Here is a 23683-nt window from a genome sequence, read left to right as displayed (position 1 = left end):
AAGAGACAACAGCAATCTGCTGCTTTAAATAACTAGATCATTTCAGTATTTTCTACCAGACTTCCATGGACTCTATTGTGCTGATTTTAACTACACATAATTTATTATAGATATAAAACTTTGTGCCTATGTACGTTTTTACATTTTGCTGGAGAGACTGTGCTATTTTTCATAGGATTTACAAAGTGATGTCAGATCCAAGAGAGGCTAGGGCCACTAGTGAGGAGGAAAGCAGCCTGGACTAGGAGTCAAAATATCTATTGTCTCATTATGCTTTGCTATTTCTGATCTTAAGCAATTCTAGTAACTTTTTGACTTTCATTTTTCTCACCTGTAAAATGGGGTTAATAAGAGCTGCAATGCTTTCCTCATACAAATGTTCTGAAGTTACAATTCAATGTTATGTAATTTACATGGCCTTTTAAAATATAAAATCATGATCTTAGTTAAGCAAAGAAGTCTTTCCTCAAGCCTGGATGTGCTCTTCTATAAACACCAGCATTAACTAACCTTGCAAGTGTACAGAATATTCATTCACCAACACTGAAAACCATGGTATCCCCAAGCAATGCATTACGCTTCTCCATGTAGGCTTTATAAATCTACCTTCTATCTTCGAAGTTCAAAGAAACATTTATTGTCACTCCAGATTCCTGAACCAACATCTAGTAAGTACTAAAATCAAAACAACTGAACTTTGAATGTGAACCTGCAAAAGCAAATGAAACGTACATGACAAAAATTACCATAAAACGTACATGGCAAAATCACCCTTTAATGTGGTGGTAACAACTGCTAAGCGGTCATCCAGTGCAAATCCACCCTAGGCCTCATGCTCAGACTGTGAAGAGATCTTTGTCGGTCACGTTAGAGACATCTGTGGAATGTTTGGCCTGGAACATCCCAACAGGTGCTCCTTCTGCCTAGATTTATAAGGAGTTAGACATAACTGGAACTCTCTAATAATGTTTCAATGTTCTAGTAGCTGCTAGGAATGAGCTAGCAACTAGGAATGAGTGGCCAGAGGGGAAATAAAGGCAGGGCCCTCACCATTGCAATGTAACAGAGAACTTAATACAGGAGACTAAAAGCAAGGGAACGCATCTCACCGGTTGACCCAGTGATCCTGAGCCGGGTCCGATAAGGCTGCCAGGAATTCCGAACAACACACATAGATTGTGAAAGTGCAGGGGGGAAGCCCTTAAAAGTCTGTGTGTATCACCTCCACTAGGTGGGAAAACCTTCAGACTGTGTATTCACCCCGAGGCCTGGAAGGGAGAAGGGGAGAGGCACTACAGTGCCCAAAGAAAAAGTCATAAAACAGCTTTGGTTAATTTCCTGCCTCCCATCACATATGCAAAATGAACAAACAGAGTCTGGAACAAGATAAGGATTCAAGCTAACAGACCCCCATACATACATATGTTTGGGTAGTCATGTCTCCCTGGGGGAAGTTGGCATCACCCTTACCCATCAATCATATGTAACTTCTTCACCCCAATTCCACCAACTACATTAAGTCCTCAGAACAAAGAACTCACTCTCTTGGCTCCTGGCCTTTTCTTGACAAACAGAGGGCCCTGGCTAAGGGGTTCTCTGGCCATCTGGGTGCTGGCCACCTTAGCTTTGGCCGCCCTGCTTTTGCTACTCTTGCTCTCCCATTAGAACTTAGCATTAATAAACTTTGCTTGCAGGCTAGTAGGCTTGCTGATCTGTAATTCTTTACTGTGTTGGCAAGAAGAACCAAGTTTTTGCTGGTAACACCAAGCTTCTTAAAGCCCCCTAAGGCAAATAACCAGCCAGGGTCAAAATAGGGAAAAACATTTCTCAAACTAAAAGATGGACTGTGAATGCAACTGATCAAATATTCAGATCTACATATCAAAATACAGAACTAATAAATTGGTTCTTTTTTAAATGAAATATAGGACTATTATTAATGGAACTAACCGATTTAACAAGTATTTCACAGTTTTTCATATCCAAAGAAGCATGTGTTTTTCAGTATGACTTCTGGATTATTGCTTGCTATAATGTTATTTTCTCTATTTTTTTAAAACTTATCTTCCTTTATTCCTTCCTTCTTGACTTTTTCTATATTTTTGGAGCATGATTATTTCCTTAAAATTTTCTTTTTCTCATTAACCACTGAATACAAGAAAACTTTTTTGGCAAAAGAGCTTTTCCCACAAAAAGCCATGGCCTACATAACAATATAAAAATGTTTATGTGATATGCTATGCTGTATTAATAAGGTCACATAATTTCTAAGTTATTTTAAGGATATAAATACTCAATTTCTAAAGGCAATATTATCAGCTTGTGAATTTGAGGGGATTAATTAGAAGCACAGGTGCAACTAACACTTGAACTCTGTTGTTACAGAACCGACCAATTTTGCTTTGGCCCTGCATTCACCCTTGACTTTATGAATCAAATTCTACATCTTATGATAAAAATGTTTGCACATATTTGCAAAGCTATGTTTATGGGTCAGAGCATCCCAAATCCTTAATTTTGAAACACTTCAGAAGTGTGAGTTGCACCCCTCACATTTGTATCTCAGGGGACTTATGTAGAATCCAGTTTCAGAGGCCTTAGTTGAGGGCACTGACACTTGTTACCAAATGCGCTACAGGGGCTCAGGAAAGCCCATCGGGAGGAATGTTTGCCGTAAGTCACATTAAATATTTAGCACATTTGGACAGCTGTTAAGGGATAAAGTTACAATGCAAAGGCTGCCCACATTTATAGCTCTAAAGTGAACGGACCAGTCACACTTGCCTCCTGTGCTCAGAAAGAACGACAGCATCACAGTGAAAGCAGAGGATGCCTGGGAGAAAAATGCCTGTCATGGAAAGTCCCAGATTCTCACTCTGACATGGCAACCAAGTCCCTTGGTCATAAGGCCGAAAATGACAGTGGGGTTTTGCAGGGAAGTATTGGTTACTAGAGGAACTGTGGTTGCCAACCCTAAATGGAAATAGAGAAAGTGCTTCCCTTTTCCAGCTTCCTACACCCATTGAGAAGAGGCCATTCAAAGAAGCACAAGGTAAAAATCCCCAAATACATAACCAATCCAAACTCTCAAGACACCCACAGTTTAGAAACAAGCTTCATTTATGCACAGAACTAGTTTACTAGTAAGCCCAGACCTCCCTGGTCTACATCTTGATATTAATAATAAAGAATCGAAGGGGAGCAGCATATGCCACCCAAAAAATGCCTCTGAGCGGCTGCAGGCCCGGGAGAATCTCTGAAAACATAGAAGTTGCCTTTCTCTAAGAGGAATTTACGTTTATAAGGGAAATCCTCATTTGTAAAGGTGTCTCCCTCTCTGCGCCTGGAAGAGAAAGATAACTAACTAAATCTTTAGAAGGCTCCTACTTAAATCTGAATGAAACTTTACCTCTGTTTACTCGGCTGCCCCTGATAACCTCCAATAACTGTTCCTCCAGCAGTGTTCTTTGTTGTTTGTTTTTAGCTGAACATGGTGTGTAAGGTGGTAGCCTGGGACATTTCAAGGAGTTTCAAGGTTTTCCTGGGTCTCTACCATGTATGCTGGAAGTATACATGTTATTAAACTTCTGTTTTTCTCTGGTTAACCTGTGTTTTATAACAGGGGAATCTCAGCAAAGAATCTAGAGGGGTAGAAGGAAAACTCTTTCTTCCCCTATAAAACTAAAAGTCCTGACCTGAGCTAGGGGACAAAATCTAAAATCACAAAAAACACAGCTGCTGAAGGAAATCATAACCAGGTTTTAATTCTTAGCACACACCTCTGTAATAATCAAATGACTATTTTCAACTTTCTTTCATAAGGGTTTAAACCCATTTCAAATAATTGGACCTCAGTTTCAATGAATGAAAGGCAAGAAAAATTCTGGCATACAAACGAAAATTTTTCTTTTTTAAAAAATAAATAAATAAATAAATAAATTTTTAGAGAGAGGGAAGGGAAGGGAAGGGAAGGGAAGGGAAGGGAAGGGAAGGGAAGGGAAGGGAAGGGAAGGGAAGGGAAGGGAAAGGAGAAAGGGTAGAAACATCAAATGTGTGGTTGCCCCTTGCACGCCCCCTACTGCAGACCTGGCCCACAACCCAGGCATGTGCCCTGACTGGGAATCCACCAGATGGTCCTTTGGTTCGCAGGCCAGCACTCAGTCCACTGAGCCACACCAGCCAGTACAAAAACCTTCCTTAACTCTTCTTTCTTTCTGTGTAGTTCTATAGTCAAATGAAGTTGCTCATTATGTAAACTCACTAAATGAAATATTGGCCAAAATTAAATTCTTGTCTTTTTTTCTCCCCTTTTCCTTTTCTCTCACCACCACATGTCCACCAATGCACTTCATTAGGCCAGCTGAACTACTGCTGTCTCTCTGAGCCTTGCATGCAGTGCCACATCCTGTGTCTGGAGTGGAAACCCCATCTCACTGCTAGGTCTCAAGTCCTGCCCCCTACCAACAAACAGCTCTCTGTCCTTCCTTCACTTATCCTTGACAATGACTTCTCATATCACTGTCCCTTTAGGGTATGTGTCTCTAAAATCTCCACCTTAAATTAATCTAGTAAAACATAATATGTACAAAACCTTTTTATACACAGACTATTTAATATGTATGCTATTTTTCTGATTCAGTTGCCCTTTCTGTATATGTCCATCTTAAAACACAAGCTCCCAGGCAAGACCTTGTGTTGAGAATTTGCTGAGGACAGAGCTTATCATGGTGCCAGGTGTAAATAACATTTAAAAAAAACTAATAAATATAATAGCAATACTTGGGTAAAAGGCAAGTAGAAAACTTTTTAAAATAATAAAATCAAATTTAAAGAAACCTCCTTTGATCGTGCCTAGAATAACACCCTTTCTCTCCAGATCTTAGTAAAATTTCAGAAAACAGAGATGAGACTACCTTAAAGGTATCCTCTAGTTTCCTGTGTATAAAAAAAAAAGTACCTTGTACAAGAAACAGGGGTTTTTGAACTCATGTGAAGGAGGCCATGAACTTACAGATATTGCATAATCAACTATAATTCTGTGTAAGAGACAGAGATGCTGGAAAAGCAAGGCTGTTTATTTTCATGATTTTCTCCTTTTCTCAATAATACTATACGCAGTCAAAGTGTATTTTTCAGATGCAATTAAACAGGCATCAGCAAGTCAGAAGTAGAATATCTAACTACAGAAGAAAAAGGCTGCTAAATTTTTTACTGTGGCACGTTTGCATGACCTCTTTTCAATACAAGACAGTGTTTCCGTTCAGTTCCTGCTTAGTCTCACTGGGTGTTTTTGTTTGGTGAAAAGGGCACCATTTACCTATTGATTCTTGTGAGATTGTGGGTAAGGGCCGTTGAGAACCCTACTCCATCTCCCTCTTTCAAAATTCTGAAGCATGGCTTTATTTCTCCTAAAAATTCAGACTGCACAGAGGAGTCTCTTACTTCCTCAACGTTAGCTCGCAAGACGAGTTGCCCACCCCTCACTTTCCTTTTCAAGAGCTGCTCTTCAGTTTCCAGTGTCACTGCAGTTTTCCAACGTGTGAGATCAGGAAAAATGGAAGGCTTAGTGTTTACTCCTACCCCTAAACCTTCAGAAGCAAAAGGGAGCTAAGCCAATTACACTTGATTAGCATAAGAATAACGGCCATTGAGCTGCTCACTCGGTGTGATAAAAGGACGACCTCAGGCTTACAGGATGTGCAATTCCTAGAAGCTTTAATTTTCACAGGGTACAAAATAAGAGGAGGTTTCTGCTTTTCACAGCAGCTCTATGTCCCCTTGCCACCAATGCCATCTAGTTGATCACCTACCTCCCTCTTTCATTAGGCACACCCAGCAGAAAACCCCCATTTACAGGGAGGGACACCCCCCAGACCTCTTCTCCAAAGTCCCCCATCTCCTGTGCATCTTAAAAATTGAGAAAAGCTTCCTCTTCCTTTCCTTCCCTAACCCGCAAAGGAAGGAGCTGCCGGCAGCCTTTTATCTCCATTCACAAGTGCAGCCGTGGAAAAGCCTGCCAAGGCACATCCCGTGAGCGGAGACTCAACGGTCTGGAGAGAAGGGAAGGTCCCGTCCAGAGGCGATTGACAAAGAACGTATTAACAAACGTTTGCTTTGACACTAACCGTGGTGGCCGTTCGTCCGGCCCCTTTCTGCCAACTGCATCTCTGAGGATTCGCAGGAGCAATCCGTACACACACGTTGTGTAAAACACAGTCAAAATCATAAGCTGTTACCTTCATTGTTCCCGCGGCGCTGAGGATGGCTGGCGCTGAGCGGAGGACCAACCCGATGTGTCCCAGGCCTTCTGCGCTGCGGGCTGCGGCAAGGTCTGGGGAGGCGGCTGCTCCACGTGGCGGCGGGACTGCCGACTGGCCCTCTCGCAGGGAGATGCTGGCTGTCGGGCAGATTGCATCAGCAGGAAGAGCTGTGAGGGTGTGTTTCCCCTAGGCTGCTCGCTCCCCACCACCCCAGCCACGAGAAGGTAGAGTCTCTCCCAGCATGAAAATCCAAACCCCGGCCCAGTCCTGGGCCTCACGCCTCACCCCTCACCCACCGCTCACTTCTGGGACTTTGCATTTACAGAGTAGAACACTTCGTAGTTGCCAGTCCAGTTTGCTTCGCTAACACCAAATGCTACAATGTTTAAATGTCCCACCTCTAGCTTTACGACTTCCAGGTCACCTTGGTTCGCGCTACTTACGTTCCATGCTCCATTGTATGTTCGTGCAGCATCCTTACCTTCCTTTCACCTTTCAGTATTTCAGCCACTAGGCATCCTTTCAGCTTTGCTCTACTAGCATCATTCGCAACAATGTTGGGGGTTCTTATTCTCTCTTTTGCCCCAGGAACTGAGTGCTTTCTAACCTGGGAGTTGACACCTGGAGTTCTTTCAGCACTTGACACGTGGCCAGTGTGACTCAGGAACTGGATAGTATTTTATTTTATTTCACTTCAATTTAAATTTAAGCAGCCACAGGTGGGCAACATAGATAGTTATATGAGTTCGAATTCTCACGAAACCACTGGTGTGGCTCCAGAAAAGGGGTGATGTATAGACTGGTCAGTGGAGGTCTCCACAGTCCAGCTTTGTGGGTGAACGTGCAGCAGGCAAGACATGCGTCCAGACTGGCTTGCCATAAAAATTTCCTCAAGTTTAGGAAACAGAAAGATAGAATGATATACTTGTGTTCCTATTTAAATTCATATTTAATTACAATATTACCAGTTGGGGAACATTTTTTTAAATAGGCCACATTTCAGGCGTTATGGATCCCCAAAAGAGTTGGAAACCAGTCCCACAGCTGGAAAAGGCAGGTTCTTGGGGGTCATGCACTGTGGAGAGAGTTCTGAGAGAGATTAGATTGCTACAGTGTTTGTTCCGGAGCAGAGCAGGCTGCATCTAAAATACTGTGAAGGAAGTTTCTAGGTTTGAATGTTAATGTCTTAGGTTATTCAAGGATAGGTGAATTTCAATGTCCAAGTTTTCTAAATGGATTTTAACTAACCATTTTGACATTCAAAGTCTACTATGGTAAGCTCTCATATATTTCAAGTAGGCATGTGCACACACAGGGCTTTACTTTGAAAATGTTGGAACTGACAGGAAAGTAAAATTTCACTATTCAGAACTTTCATTGTTAATATAATCTAGATATTACTTTTCAGGCTTTTTTTTCTTTTCTCTGTATTTGAGATCTCATATATTACATATAAAATTAGCTTATATCACTTAAAACCTTCCTTTTTTAATTTATAGATTATTTCTGTACTATTCCTATTTTATCAATTTTGAATGCCCTCCTTTTATTCGGTTGTATTTGAGAGTGGGTGGAAGATCAAGTCCTCAAAACTCTGTGAAATAGAAATGCCAGCCAGAACTTCATTAAGTCACCAGAACACTTCATGAGCTTTGGGTTGCTGTGCTGTGGGATTCAACAAAGTCATTCCACTTCTCTGGATTTTCCCTTCTGAGACTCATGTACGTTAGAAAAATATGGACGCTCTATCATTTTATTATTTGTGCTTTTATTTGTAGCCATTTTTTAAATTAAAAAAGAGCGTGCCATAGATGTAGGACTTGGGTAGAACTTAGAGAAAATCTTAGGGGAAGGAATGAAGTCTGTAATTTAAAAAATATTCAGTGTAGTTGGCATAATACTATGTCCACGGCAATTCATGTAAGCGGCCCTGCTCTCCAGCATGTGTTATAGAATGTTGTCTAGCACTGCACAGAAAAGGCCAGGCTTCCTGCAAGCCACTGTCCTCCACCAATAAAGCCTTGCTAATTAGCATATTGAATGTTAAATATGGGTTCTATTGGCAAAACTAGTGTCTGTGTGTTTACTGAAAGGATAGATGTTAGAAACTGGCTCTCATTGGTAAAATTAATATTCTCTCTCTCTGTCTCTGTCTCTATATATACACACATTAATATATATACACACACACATTATATATACATATGTATATGTATATGTAGGCGAAATTAGTTAGGGACACTCTGAACTAGTTCACAGTTGGTACAGTAGGCTGTCCCCCATGATCCCTATTCCTGCCTTTGTGAAATCCCTTACTCTAAGGATGGGCTAGATTGAGTGAGTTAACTAAAATGGATAGAATATTACAGAAGTAAAGGGATATCACTTCCAGAATTAGGTTTAAAAAGATGGTTGCTAGTGTGTGTGTGTGTGTGTGTGTGTGTGATGTTCTCCCCCTGCCCCTGCCCCCGTCTCTCGCCCTTGGACTGCTCTCCCAGAGGAAAGCCAGCACCAAGCGGGGCGGCAGCCCTGCTGAGAGGCCCATGTGCAGAGGAGCTGAGACCTGCCAATAGCCATGTGAGTGATCTGCTGAGAGGCCCATGTGAGAGGGACTCGGGCCACCGATAACCATGTGAGTGATCTTGGAAGTAGAACCACCCAGCAAAACAGTCCCAGACTCCTAACCCACAGAAACTCTGAGATCAGACATGTTGATTGCAAAATGAACAAACAAGCAAAGTATAGCCAAAGACATTAAAATTGAGAACAGGCTGGCAGTCATCAGAAGGGAGAGTGGTGGGGATAAAGGGGGAAAAGGGTGGAGGGTTTACAGGAATAACTATAAAGGACATATGGACAATAACAAGGGGGGGAATGGGGGAGGGAGGTGAGGAGGGCTAGGGTGGTGGGAAGGCATTTGGGGAAAGGCAGAAAACTGTACTTGAACAACAATAAAAAAATTTAAAAAAAAGAAATGTTGATTGATCTGGGTTTCTAAATCTTGGGGTGATTTGCCTTCCAGTGGTAGATAACTAATAAAGATGAGCAAGACACTGATGCTGAGAGAAAGCACTTGATGCCTGGCATATTTCCGGCATTAAGAGAGCTAATGCCCAGAGTGCCTGTGACGTGCTGGGCAGTGTTCCACGGACGTTGCAAGTAGCGATTCATTTAGTCCGCACTTGGATACTGTTTTCATGGACGCTACACATGTAAGAAACTTGCCATAGAGAGGTTATGTTAGTTGTCCTAAAGGCAGAGTTTAGAGGAAAACTTAGGCAATCTAGATCTTGAATTCATGGTTTTAACTGCTGTACTGTATTATTACTCCTTTTGTGGTTAATTATAGTGGGAAGAGAGAATTAAATTCAGAGGGCCCTTATAGGCAGCGGCAGAGGGTGAATGAGCAAGGAGTAGTTGGAAATGCTCACCAAAGGCTGAGTTTGAATTGATTAAACATTAAGCATTAATACTATCTACATGAAAGAAATTACCCACCCCTCTCTTCCACTAATAGTAACTAGCAAACTATGAAGAACCCCATCTATTTGGGGCATTTTTCAAGGGAGGCAGAAAATCCAAGTAATAGACGTCATAGATATGGCCCTCACTGGTTGTTAGTGACACTGTCGATTTGCTCAAATAAATTAACATTTCTGTCCCACCTGCTTCACTTAAGAAATACAGTCATCAATAGATCTACCTAGGTAGCCTCCCTCAAAGGTAGAAGTGCATATGTTATTGTGACTCTTCACTAGTAATGAAAGTCATAGACTCTTTGATTTCTCTTTCCTCCCTTTCACAGTGGCTTCAGTGCCCCTGGGCCTGGCATTCAGAACAGTGTGAAGGGAGCAGGCCCCTGGGGGCTCAGCAGGGCCTCAGATTTACATCCCGCTGGCCAGGTCCGCACAGGGCATCAGGAAATCCCTGGTCATCTGTACCGTGAACGCTGTCTGACCTGGTTGGCAGAAGCAGCAAAGCCCCAGCACCCTTTGGCTGTTGCTGATAAACATGCTTTGTTGAGTGTCAGGAAATTAACCTAGTTTAGTTGTCCCAGAAGATACTGTAGGCCACAGATAAGCACACGTTGGAAAAATTTTTCGTGAAGATGCACATACTGATGTCTCCTTCTTATTACCTACAAGGTGCTGATATGTGTTACAGTGGGCAGCATTGGTCTGACTTTGTAACAGTGTCCCACGTGGCTGCTGATTTGCAGCAGAAGTTCCTGTCTGAGAAACTTCCTGTCTCCCATACCTTGACAAAGCTCAGTGCATTGATCAGGGGGTGTTGAGAATGCCTAGGTTTCACATAGAGTGTTTGATTTACTATTCAACTCGCTGTGCTAGTTGCTTTGTGAGTAATTTTATAGGGGGAAAGTCCTGGTGAATAAGTGATTTCATTTTGTATATCATAAAAACAAGAAGGTGAATGCAATATTTGTACAACATAACCTTAACACTAATGCTGATCTGCCAGAAGGGAATAAGAGAAACACATTGGTCTTGCAAAATAAATAGGGCTCTAATTGAAAGTATTCACGACTGCACATTTGGGAAGAATGAAATACCGCTTCCATTTCAAAAATGCTGGATGTTCTCTATTTGTTATGCTAGTGTGTTATATGGAAATATGAACCACTCAAAGTTGTTTTTTTTTCTTTTCAAAAGTACACCTAAGGCAGATATATACACAGAGCATCTAACTCAAATTAGAGGCCATATGAGGCCTCCTCTTGAAGAAAGATCATACACTTTGGGCTTGTGTAGCAACGGGAACACTACCACAGCCAGTTACTGCCTTGGCCATAGCATTGATCTTGTTCTTACCAATAACCGCAGCCCCATCATATCTCAATTCCGGATTCCTCGCTGACTACCATCTTCTATTCTATCTTCACTATTCTTGACTCTACCAGGATCCCCCATCCACTGATCCTGTCACTGTTGCCCTGTTTCTCATCCCCACACTAATGTCCTATGTTTTCTCCCCAGCAGGCTTCAACCCCACAGCCCACCAGTAGAGTCACTGCTTTGCACACACTCTCAACTCTACTAACTCCTTTTCATGTCTCATGTAGCACCTGATTGGATAAATCACAGCCTTTGTTAACTCCAGTTCTCCACCTGCTCTGTGTCTGTACCCATGCAGCTAAGAAAGCATACAATCCTGCTAGTTGGTCTCACATTCCATCAACGAATTTTCATGTTGCCTCTCATGCTGTCTGGCAATGGTGCTGTGCTTTCCTAATCCTGTCTTTCTAGGTTATTTTATATTTCTCCTTGCTCCTCGGACTTCCAACACTATTTCCCTTTTGGCTTTCCTGGGATCATTGAAGCGATAGAAAGAAAACATCCACAACCCCTCCCCAGTGCTTACCTAACTGCACTGTGTCCATACTCGGTACCTCCCCTGCCCTGTGGGTGGGCTGCCTCTGTGGCTAGCAAAGCCTGCACCCTCACCTGGCCCTGGGCTTCCTCCTCTGACACGTGTTTCATGGTAGGGTTCATCATCCCCACTGCTGTCTCCTGCAGCCTCAAGTTTTCCTTTCAAATCAGCTCTTTTCCATAAACATGCAAACATGTTATTTCTTCCAACTAAAAGAAACCCAAAAACCAAAACACTAAACACCCTTGACTCCATTTCTTTCTGCTTTTGTCCATTTCTTTCCTTCCTTTCGCAACAAACTCTTGTTTTAATAGCTTTATTAAGGTAATATACAAAAACTATACAATTTGGTGAGTTTTGACATATGTATACAGCAGTGATACCACCACCATAATTAAGGTAATAAATATATCCACTACCTCCGAAGTTTCCTTATGTGCTTTTGTTATTGTGTGTGTGTGGTCACAATACTTAACATGAAATTGATCCTGTTAACCTTTTCAGCACACACCACATTTTATTAACTATAGGCACAATATTCTACAGCAACACAGCAAACTCTTAAAAAGTAGTGTCCATTCTCACAGTGTCTAACTTCTCTCCTCTCCTTTGGTTTTGAACACATTGTAATGAAATTGTTCTCCTCAAAATCACCAGTTACCCATTTCCTTACTGCCAATCCAAGGTCATTTTCTATTCCTCGTTTTACTTTGCTATCAGCAGTTGATCACTTTGTATTCCTTGAAACTAGGTTTCTAGGACCCTGCACTCCTCCAGTTTTCTACCTTCCTCTGCCTTTGACCTTTCCGCTGCTCCTTTTCACTCTCTTTTGCTGGTTCCTCGTTATCTCATCACCCAGGCTGATAAACGCTGACATACCATACGGCTCAGGCCTTGGATGTGTCTTTCCTATCTACCTTCACTCCCTGGGTGGCTTCAGTAGGTTTCACGACCTTATGTGCCACCTTCATGCTCAGGACTCCCAGCCTCATGTCTCCAAGCCAAACCACTCTGCTGAATCCAGACCATATTTCTAACTGCCTACTTGACAACCTCCACTTGAGTATTTCATAACATCTCAAACTCAGCCATCTGAAGTTGAGCTCTCAATGGTCATCCCTTCCTCTAAACCATTTCAGTTAATGGTAGCTACATCCTTCCAGTTTCTGAGTCCAAAATCTTGAAGTTGTTCTTGATTCTTCTCTTAGTCTCAAACCTCACATTTGGTCTGCCAGCTTATCCTTCCTCATCTAACAGTATTTATCTATCTACCTACCTACCTACCTATCATCTATCTATTATCCATTTATTTATAACATTATTTTTCTATCTATAACATTGTCATTGTTTCTTCAATGACAATGGGTTATTGCTATAAACAATATAACTAATCTCACTGTTTCTACCTTGACTCCTTTCAGTTTATTTATTTACTCAGAGCTTGTATCTGCTCTGAGTAATCATCCAATGGCTTCCCATCTCACTCAGGGTAAAAGCCAATTCCCTCTATAGCCCTAAGATCCTACATAATTAATTCTTCCTCATTAATGCTCTGACTTCATTTCCTACTACTTTCTTCTGTTCTGTTCACTCCAGTCACATTAGTTTCCTTGCCGTTTCTCAAATGTGTCAAGCAAATGGTACCTCAGGACCTCTGCCCTTGCCCTTCTGCCTTGATGCATTTTCACAGGTCCCTTCTGGCTAGCTCTTTCCCGTCCATCAGGTCTGTGTTCAGATGTACCTTCCAGTGATCCCTTCCTTGGCTCCCCCATCTGCAACTGCAACCTTCCCTCCAAAGTCATTTTTTACATTCTCTTAACTTTTCCTTCTTCAGCCCATGTAAGGCTTGTAACATTATTATATTTTGGTCAGTTGTGCTAATTTTATGTTTCCTTTGGTAGGAAAGTAAGCTCTGTGAGAACAGGAAATTTATCCATTTTGTTCACAATGCTTCCCCAGCAGTAGGACATACCCGACATTATAATGGACATACTTAATATTTGTTGATGATGAATATGATGAGAAATATATAGGCCGATGGGACAAAAATATGCAGTATTGCTTAATTTTATACAACATTGTGATAACTATTATTAAAAATGGTTATTATTTTATTCTCCATGTTCCCACATCATCAAAAGTAGAGAGCGGTTAAAACACTAAAATTGTGGAGTCCTACAAAAATGTATAATTTTTTAAAATTTATAAATTTCCAAGTGATTTTTAAAATTATGATATGAAGTATTAGTCATGATATATTATTTGAGAAAACCATAATCCTGAAGAGCATAAGAAAAATCATAGATTTATTTATGATTTCTGGGTCATTAAATTTCAACTGGCTACCAGCAGAGGGTGCTACTGACCCACATTTTTGCCCTTAGGTTAAAAAATAAGTTTTGCTGAACTAAGGAGATCAATACTGTGAATGACATTATCTTACAAATCTACATTGTGTGGTAATACATTAGTTACCAAAATATAACTACTTGAGTCTTAAAAGGCCTCTTATTTTTCTCTTTTAATGATTCATTTGTTTAAGTTTATGACATTGTACATGAGTACAGCATAAAAATATACACAGGTGTAATTCAATCTCCCTTCTCCTGTCCCTTAGTCCCCCCATTGCCTTTCCCAAGGCTGTCAGTGTCTCCAGTTTCCTTTCCTCCATGTGTATATATGTTCTGCTTTGGTTGTAATATATGTTTCTAAATCAGAAATGGCATAAGCACTGCTCTTTGCCTTAGGGTTGATTTATAACTTGACCACAGAACTTTGGAATTCGGTGTCAGTCCTTAAAGAACCTCTTTCTTCTAAACAGCTGTATTTTATTCCAGTGTGTGAATGAACTGTAATTTATATAATCAGTCCCCTGTTGAAGGATGCAAAGGTTGTTTTCAATATTTTGCCATTCTAAATATGCTAAAATAAATATATTTTTACGTGTATCTTTGTAAATATGTGCAAGTTTATCTGTCGGGTAATTTCCTAGTGGGAAAAAAGCAGACAGCCATCTGAAAAATAATAAGGTATAGAGTCCTATCTCCCTGTATACCAATAAATTCTCAATGTGTTGAATCATAAAAAATACTAGAAAAGAATATGGGAGAATATGTTTATAATTTTGGAGTCAGAAAAGGTTTTTTATGGCTACCACAAACTCAGAGATCACAAGAAGATCGAAATTTGACTGTATTTTTTTAAAAATCTGCATGACATTCTGGCTGGTGTGGTTCAGTAGATTGAGTGGCAGCTTGCGAACCAAAAAGTCACCGGTTTGATTCCCAGTCAGGATACATGGCTGAGTTGCAGGCCAGGTCCCCAGCAGAGGGCATGTGAGAGGCAATCATATGATAGTTCTCTCCTTCTCTTTGTCCCTCCCTTTCCCTGTCTTTAAAAATAAAATAAATAAAAATCTTAACAAAAAATCTTCATGACAAAATACATCAATGAAATAGAAATTACAAATTGTAAAATGCATATTTAACACACAAAACAAAGAACTAAATTTCTTAATATATAAAGACCTTTTGTAAATTGGTAAAATTAAGCTTCTATTAAAAAATGACCAATCTTTGGCAGGCTGGCTCAGCTGGTTGAAGTGTCGTCCCATGCACCAAAAGGTTTCAGGTTTGATTCCCACTCAGGACATGTATCTGAATTGTGGGTTCTATCCCTAGTTGAGGCATGTACAGTAGGCAAAGAATCGATGTTTCTCACATTGATCTCTCTCTCTCTCTCTCTCTCTCTCCCCCTCTCTCTCTCTCTTTCTCAAATCAACAAACACATCCTTGTGTGAGGATTTAAGAAAAATGACCAAGAATAAAAATAGAACATAGAAATGGAAATACAAATAGCTTTAAACATATAAAACCATGTTTATAAGAAGAGAAGTATAAATTCAAATGAGAGGCCATCCATATCTTACCTATGAGATTGGCAAAGACCAACACATTGTGTTGTTGACAGTGCAGGGAACCAAGCAGGGTGGGAAGACGTGCAGAGCCAGGTGAGGACTGTGAGTGGCTTCAGGAGAGGGTCACCTGATGGGAGCCACTGTCAGATGGGCCTGGCAGGGTGGGAGCCAAAAGAGTAAAGATCCCAGGCTCTGTCCCCTCCTGCTCTTCTGTTCTCTGTTGGTGCCTCCTACTGTCCAGGCCCAATGGGAAATCAACGGAAGTCAGTCTCCTGGAACACTGAGGGGGGACTGAACAACTTGCCTTATTTCCAAAGGGTCGATCTGGAAGGGCAACAGATATTTTCATTCACCAGATACATATCTTAGTGATAGCTTCAGGGCCTTGCTTCATTTTAAACTCCCTCTAAAAATAGATTGCCAATTTTTCTTTCAGAGTATTCATTTCTGCATTCTTCCTTTTTGGAATGAAACCCATAGCTCACTAAAATTCTCAATTCCTTTCTTTTTGGGACAGTATCTTTATGAAATTGGCTGTCTGAAGACACTGCATTTGTTTATTAAAGTTTGATTAACAGAAAGCAATTTTCAGATAATGCTTCCTAAATATAAGGGCACTATAGAGTACATTATACGAAACAATGCATCTTAGACCCAGTTTTAAAAAACACATGTATGTTATGTTTGGCCATGGCTGTATTAAGTTGGATTCCACTGTCTGGCTTCCTTCTAATAGTGCCCCTTACCCCCTCCAACCTAAAGTGAGTCCCCTGTATCAACTAGAGATTAGCCCCTGAGATCCAGCTACTAGCTAACTTTTTTTTAAGATTTTATTTTATTTTTTAGGGAAGGGAGGGAGAAAGACAGAGAGAGAGAGAGAGAGAGAGAGAGAAACATCAATGTGTGGTCGCTGGAGGTCATAGCCTGCAACCCAGGCATGTACCCTGACTGGGAATCAAACCTGTGACACTTTGGTTCGCAGCCCGCACTCAATCCACTGAGCTATGCCAGCCAGGTGCTAACTTCTAATGATGTTAGAGAGAAGGGGATGTGTGATATTCAAATGGATTTTTTTGTTCTATTTACATGACAAGATTTTATTTCTTTGAAAGGTTATTTTGAACACTGGGGAGGGAGTCCCTTAGAGGTTCTCTGATTATAACAAGATAGACGGCTGCATCCAGGCCTGGCCCTAGGAGGGGCCCCTACCTCAGGGGGAAATTACTTGCCAAGTACCCATGTTGTTAGCAGCGGTACCTACAGTACATCCAAAACCCAAAGCCCCAGCCTGGGTTTCTTTTTGGTAAAGTCTGCATTTTATCCCTTTTCCCTGTCCCATATTAACAAAGCAAGCCAGTGAAGAGCTGTTTCAGTGGAGACCGCACCTTTCTGGCTGCCTTTCGGGCAGGCACGGAAGTCACCTGCGTGTGCTCTTCAGGGGCAGAGAGCCTACAGCGAAGGTGTTCCCTTAGAGCAGCAATTTTCAACCTTTGTCATCTCACGGCACACATAAACTAATTATTAAAGTTCTGAGCACACCAAAAAATAGATTTTTTGCTTATCTGAAAAAAATAGGTATAATTTTGATTCATTCACACTAGACAGCTATTGTTGTGTAAGTTGTCTTTTTTTTTTAGTTTGGCAATCTAAGGGAAAAGAGGTCAGTGCCACTAATTAGTCAGGTATGGCATGTTTTAAAAATTCTTGCAGCACACCAGTTGGAAATCATTGTCAGAGTAAGTGCAAGGCAATCAATCAGTAAATAATGCAATAACATCTTCATTCAATGTGTTGCAGAGTCACTAGAATCTATTCAGGTTATTCCTTTCACTGCTCTGAGAACGTCAGGTGTGAGACACTTGATTGAAGCAGGAAGTAAGAGTATAATTTGCCAGACAGGTGATATGGTCTACTGGATTCAGAACTTGAATATTATTTCTGGCTCCACCGCTGGCTTCCTTTATGACTAGGAGGAAAATCTCTGGGTGAGGCTGGTTTCAGTATCAGTGGATTGATAACAAGTTCACAAGCATGGATGTTATGATATTTCATTTGATGGGAAATGAAACACAGCAATGGGTGAACTGACCAGATCCTTCTGGGCACTATTTTGTGATTTAAGAAGTCATTGAATATCTGAATAAATTAAAGGAGTTTCCACAAGTACACCGAGCATGTTATCTCATCGCATTCCTGCAGCAAACCCAGGAGGTCATTCATGATGCAATTTTGCAGGTGAAGAAATTGAGGCACAGGGAGTTAGGTAAATCGTCTAAGGTCACAGATCTACTAGGGGCAGAGCTGGGATATGAACTCAGAATACTTCAATCCACAGCCCCAACTCTTAACTACGACAGTCCCTCCCTCTCACCTGGTGACAGAAATGATCACCCACAGGAATAGGATCATATATGAAAACCCGGATATTCAAAAGATAGATCTTCAGAGCACCCCAGAAGGAGCGAGGGAGAAGGGGAAGCGGGGAGAAGTAGGAAATCACCGAAGCTAAGTAAGGTCTGTGAACCGTGTGATTAGGGACCGGAGGGGTCAGGCTTGAGAAGCCCCATGGGTAGTGAGCAAAACTGTCAGTTGGAAAAAAAAATTTCCCTTCCAGTTATGATGCTTTGGGCTGTGTATTTGCAGCCCTGATCCTGGTTTGCTTTTTTGTTTGTTTGCTTTGCTTTGTATTTTTTGTTGCTGTTTTGTATTTATTCGGTCGTTAAGATGTTGGTCGCTGCTAAACCTAATTTCCTCGGATGGGAAATGGCATCATGCAAGACTTCATTCATTTCTGAATCTCATGTATCCTACCTATCTAAATGTATGTATATTTTCACTAGTCTGCAACCTCCCGCCTATCTCATGGTTCCATCAGACTGTTCAGCTAGTGCTGCCAAAGCAGCAAGCTTAGTCTCAACACCGCGCTTTCCTCCATCTCTCCCCACCTCCTAGGATTGTCCGAGCTGCCGACTTTCCAAAATATTTTATCACTTAAAGCCCAGCTATGTCCCATCTATTTTATAAAGGCTTCTCAACCCACACCAAGCTCATCCTATCCTGACTTCCCACGGAGCTTAATGTGCCACTCATGTACTTCTTTGCTTAATCGTTGCGCTGTACATAATTTATATATCATGTCTCCCAAACCAGATACTGTCCCATAAAGCACAATGATTAATAGCGTTACTGTTTTAGAAACCATGCAGCACTTGGCCCAATAGAAATCTATGAAATTTAACTTAAAAAGTGACTTCTCCTTCATCCCAATTAAAGAGAGTATATTCTGAGTGATCTTTATTTCACTGTGATCACCACGGTGAAAGTGCCCCAAAATGGCAGTGAGGCACCCAAAGGGGTCATCCTCCCTCCCTCCACGTGTCTTCCCTCACACCCCTCTTTTCATGATCTGGGCTAGAACCACAGAGGCAGATGTAGCTCATCAGCACCTTCTCTCTCCTCCAGCCTCTGTCCTCCACCTGACTCCAAAGGACCCTGTAAAAGTTAGCTCCGCCCACGCCACCTGATCCTGCAGGCCTCCATTCTCCATTCGCAGTTCTCAGAAGATGGTTCGTCGAGTGCTGGTGAAGTGAAACTGAGGTGGTGAGTTTCCCCCAAGGAAATACATTTTGGTGGACACTGTAGCCCTTGGTCATCTAAGGTGAAACGAGTCCTGCCCTCAACAGGGGAGAGCAACCAAAGACGCAGCTGCTCTGTCGTCTCCTCACCGCAAACCCAAGCTCATTGTGCTTGTAGCAGATGAGGCAACCCTCCCAGATCAATCTATACTGAAGGTTCAACAGAATTCATTGAAAACTTGAAATGAATCTAGGAATAAAATTGAAACACTAAAAAAAGTTGGGAAAAAACATGGTAGCTGAAGTGATCAAGCAAGTTTCCCCAGAAATGTTGCTTTCGCCACAGGCAAGTCCCAGAACTGTTTTCAAAGGGGCTTTTGGGTACCTCAAGCCTTGCCTTGTCATTTCCAGCCTTGATCACTTGGAATGTGTGTTAGTGGAAACTGGTTATGGGGTTTTGTAGACGGTAAGAAGGTAGGAGCACCTGAGTTCTTGGAGTTAGAGACTTATCGTAGGTTTTCTCCTGGTTTCTGAGAAGAAAACCGGGCTTCATATAACAAGAACTGAAACAGAAGAACACAGCCAGTTTTCAGAAGCATATGTGTGACTGCGCTATTTCAGGAATTGTTCCAATGTGAGATGTTTATAATAAGCTTGGTGTGACCCAGCCAAGCCGCTTAATATAACAGGGTTAAGGGAATGGTGGGAGGACAGGGTTTCACTCTATGCCAGTTTGCATTTATTAGTAATCACAAAGGTTTGCAGATGGCAGCCCCGCTGAGCACTGCTAAATCTGGAACTTGTGGTTTGCAAATCATTTTAACAGCTGCTACCATCCATCCTAGAGAGGGCAGGAAAAAGTAAGTGTTATTATTTTATCACATGAAAATAAGTCACAAAGAAACTGAAAACAGTGTAATTTGGCCAATGTAAAATGTACTGGGTAAGTTGAACATCATGCTCTGCTCACTTACGGGGCTGGCTAACGACGAGTTTTCTGGGAACGTCTCAGTGAACAGATGTTTCTTCTCAAGTTTCAATGAAGAGTTTACTGGCACCTGATTGTTAGGGATGAGCTCTTCCGGCCAAAAGAATCCCTTATTTACCTAGGTCCAATATGGGCATACCTGGTTTTATTGTGCTTTGCTTCATTGTACTTCACAGATGTTGTATTTTTTTTACAGACTGAAGGCAAAACCCTTTCCCAGCAAAAAGATTGTGACTTGCTTTATTGTGGTGGTCTGGGACCGAAGCCGCAATGTCTCCAGGGTGTGCCTGTGTGCGGATATATATCGAAATTTTTTAGGCATTAATTATGGGTGTTGCTTTAATTAAACAACCAAGTGGGACTCACTCAGGTGAAAGTTTCGCCTGGATTTCATAATTAAGTATTGATTGATTATTAAAATGAGCTACCTAATCTAAAGTTTGTAAGTTCAATGTTTAAGAAGCAACAATTAGTAAAGGGAGAGAAATGTAAATGGTTGATAAGAAAAAGATTACATTGTCAACATAACTTTTCTGAGTCAGAGTTTGATTCACAGGGCCTTCTAAAGATCTTTTTGAATCGCCCTGAAATCTGCTAACTTTTTCAAGGATGCCACTTTTGTATCTCTGTATAAATCTTACGTCTTTCTTCACAAAGAAATTCAACTGTTTCTTAGTGATGGAAGAATATGGATACTGAGAAGAACAAATAATGTTTTTATATTGTCTGTAAATTCCTAGAGAATACGAAATATTGTCTACAGCACACATATATGGAGGTTTTATTCTAACCTACTGAGTACTCCTTTAAGGAAGTGAGAACAAATGTAGAAGATTTCTGTATGTCTCAAAGAGTGGACGACAATCAGAGATTCAGGTTGACCTCCGCAGTCCCATCACTGGTGGAAACGACATGTAACGCACAGCCTAACCCTGAGTAAGGAACACATCACACCTGTTTTACAGATGCTGCCACGCAGCAGGGGTTTTTCATTCCTGCTGTAGAGCTTTACATCAAGGAGATGGTTGGAAATCGTTGATTCAAGAGCTTATACCACGTACCACAAGGCAACTCAGGCAATAAAAACAACAGAACTCAGATTCTAGAAGTAAGGAAAGTGAGGCATAGTTCAATCAATAAAAGAAAGAAATTAGATTAGTGAAATAATTGGTTTGGGTAATCTCTGACATTTAGCTTATGGGAATCCAAATGGGAATTCTTATAGCAGATTTATGATTCCACTTTTTAAGTTTCTGTTTATAACCTTGGATTTAGCAAACAGTATGTATAGCATTGGCACTGATTTTTCTCTGTCTTCACTGTCAAACTAGAATAACCGCCCATCATATGTTCTCATAGCCTCTGGCACCTTTCTTTCCCAAAATGTAAGTATTTATCCATAGGCTTTAAGGTTGCTAGATTGAGCTAATAAACATAAGCTGCTCAGTGAAATTTGAATTTTGGATAAAAAACAAATATTTTTTGTATAAGTTTTTCCTGTGTAACTTTTGTGACATATGTATGCTAAAAAATTAGCCATTGTTTATTTGAAATTCAAATTCAAATAAACAGTGGGCATCCTAGATTGTATCTAGTGATCCTGCCAGCTTCCTTGTTCCTATCTGTGTCTCCCATAGATCACAAATTTTGGGAGAGCAGATACTCTGTTTTGCTCATCATTGTGCCTCCAGTATCTGCCCAGGGTTTACACTCTCTGTACTTAATAAGTATTGGCCGAATGCCTAAAGGGATGAATGATGTCAAGTGCCAGCCACAAAGATTCAGAGAACTTAGGAGCAAGAATCTTTGCCACTGGGGTTTCTGCAAGTGTACCATCTTTACCTAATAAATATGCAATCAACTAAAATGGATAAATAAGGAGGAAAGTCCTTTAAAAGAGAAACTCCAAGCAACTAATTCTTCTGGTACAATTAACTTTCAGTTTTTAATTTCCAGCTAGTACTTTTTCAAAGACAGTTATTGCACAAATCAAAGTAGACTTGTATTTTTAAGTGTTAGACAGATTGCTGCTAATCTTTCCTAACAGGACCTCAAACTGAAGAAGAGGTTTAGACAGGACAGGCAGGGGATGTTTCTGGGATATATATGGAGAAGGTAGCACAAATTTTGAAATCTTTATCATCACATTGTAGTTACTGAACTCCCTCCTACAAACGTTCTGTTCTGTGTTAGAAAAAGCAAAACAAGTTATTTTTGTGAAGTTTTGCTAGCTCATGAAGAGTTAGTATCTGAAGTGTACTCTGTATAAGGTTTAGTTAGTAAACTGTAGAGCAAGGCTCCCTTAGGTGAGTTATAGAATTTCAGAAAACAGATGGTAGGAGAAAAATGCCTTGGAAAAGCAAATGGAAATGTCTGTCTTAAATGCTAGGAGCATTAATTGGGGTCAGTCACAAAGGCCCACCAAGCAAGGTCTTTCCTTGTGGCTAGAACATCTCATCAGTGTTCAATAAGGAGGGCGGACAGGATCTGGGAGTCTGACGTTCCAATTCCAAGGCATCTGTTAGCTGCACGCTCAACCTGTGCCTCAGTTCTCTGGCTCTTGAAGGGTGACAGTCTCATCACACTGAGAACACCAACAAACCCTTACCCAGTCTTTTCTAAGGCCCTTTACTTGACATGGGGAGGTCAGATGGCTCCTGCTATGTCACCATTGTGGCCAGCTGTAGATTTGGAATGGGTTGGTGTTCGCAGGCTAATTCTCTTTTTCTGTCATTGCCACTACTTTCCTTCCAGCTTCTCAGAGGAGCAATGTGCAGCTCCTGAATGGCCAGGGCAAATTCTTCAGAAAAGGAAATAGCTGCTTATTTGAACGCCAACACTCCCTATAGCTAAAGGACTAGTCCACAATCTTGGTAATTACATCATATATAATTGTGCCTTATCAATTATGCTAGTAATAATGCATTGAGTTTTTAGAAAAGAATCACCTCAGAACTTTTGGATACAAAAACTAAAAGTGTTTTTGAGAAGACAACATGCATACATTCACATTTGAAACAATCCAAGCATAAAAGAAAAAATTAATTAAATGATAAGATACACTTATACAAAAAGCATTGAGTCCAATGATATCCAGGATTTGGATAGAGGGAGATGTCTAGACTTGGCATTGAAAGCGATCCCTTGAGTACATAGAAAGAAGGGTATTGTCAAGTGACAACAAAAAGGTTCAAAGATGATTATTACCTTAAATGGTAAAGGATTGTGTTGGTGGAAATTTTATTCATTGGAGCTGGCGACCATTATGTTGAGATAAAATGAAAGCAAATTAAGAGGACTTCAAACATCTTCTTCTTCCCAGTCTTTCTAGATACTTTCCCCAAGTATAGCTCTTTTAAAAATTCTGTAGCTTTTGTTCATTCTCTCTTAGGAATTTCCGCTCTAAATTTCTGTGAGTAGAAATTTGTGTTGAGAGACTTCCGGCAAGATGGAGGAATAGGTGGACGCACCGTACCTCCTTGCACAACCAAGAACAGAACCACAATAATTTACGACAATGATTTGCAGTCATAATATCAGAACTGTCAGAGGATTT

The 23683-nt window shown here is 40.9% G+C and overlaps 1 protein-coding gene across 2 annotated transcripts in view; it reads right to left on the bottom strand.

The window, feature by feature from the left end:
* BCAT1 (branched chain amino acid transaminase 1) overlaps window positions 1-6594 on the bottom strand; it is a 102301-nt gene extending 95707 nt beyond the window's left edge. For both annotated transcript variants that reach the window (XM_036019254.1, XM_028532699.2), the window contains exons 1-2: window positions 6564-6594; window positions 6237-6397 (exon numbers count right to left, since the gene is read on the bottom strand). In XM_036019254.1, the coding sequence (XP_035875147.1) occupies window positions 6237-6397; window positions 6564-6579 (177 nt within the window). In that variant the 5' untranslated portion in view covers window positions 6580-6594. The remainder of the gene's footprint in view (window positions 1-6236; window positions 6398-6563) is intronic.
* Window positions 6595-23683: the final 17089 nt, after the last annotated feature.

Source organism: Phyllostomus discolor, chromosome 2 (genome assembly GCF_004126475.2).
Source record: "Phyllostomus discolor isolate MPI-MPIP mPhyDis1 chromosome 2, mPhyDis1.pri.v3, whole genome shotgun sequence".
Taxonomy (NCBI): Eukaryota; Metazoa; Chordata; class Mammalia; order Chiroptera; family Phyllostomidae; genus Phyllostomus; species Phyllostomus discolor.
Note: the sequence above shows the minus strand (reverse complement) of the source record. Positions and strands in the feature narration are given on the sequence as shown.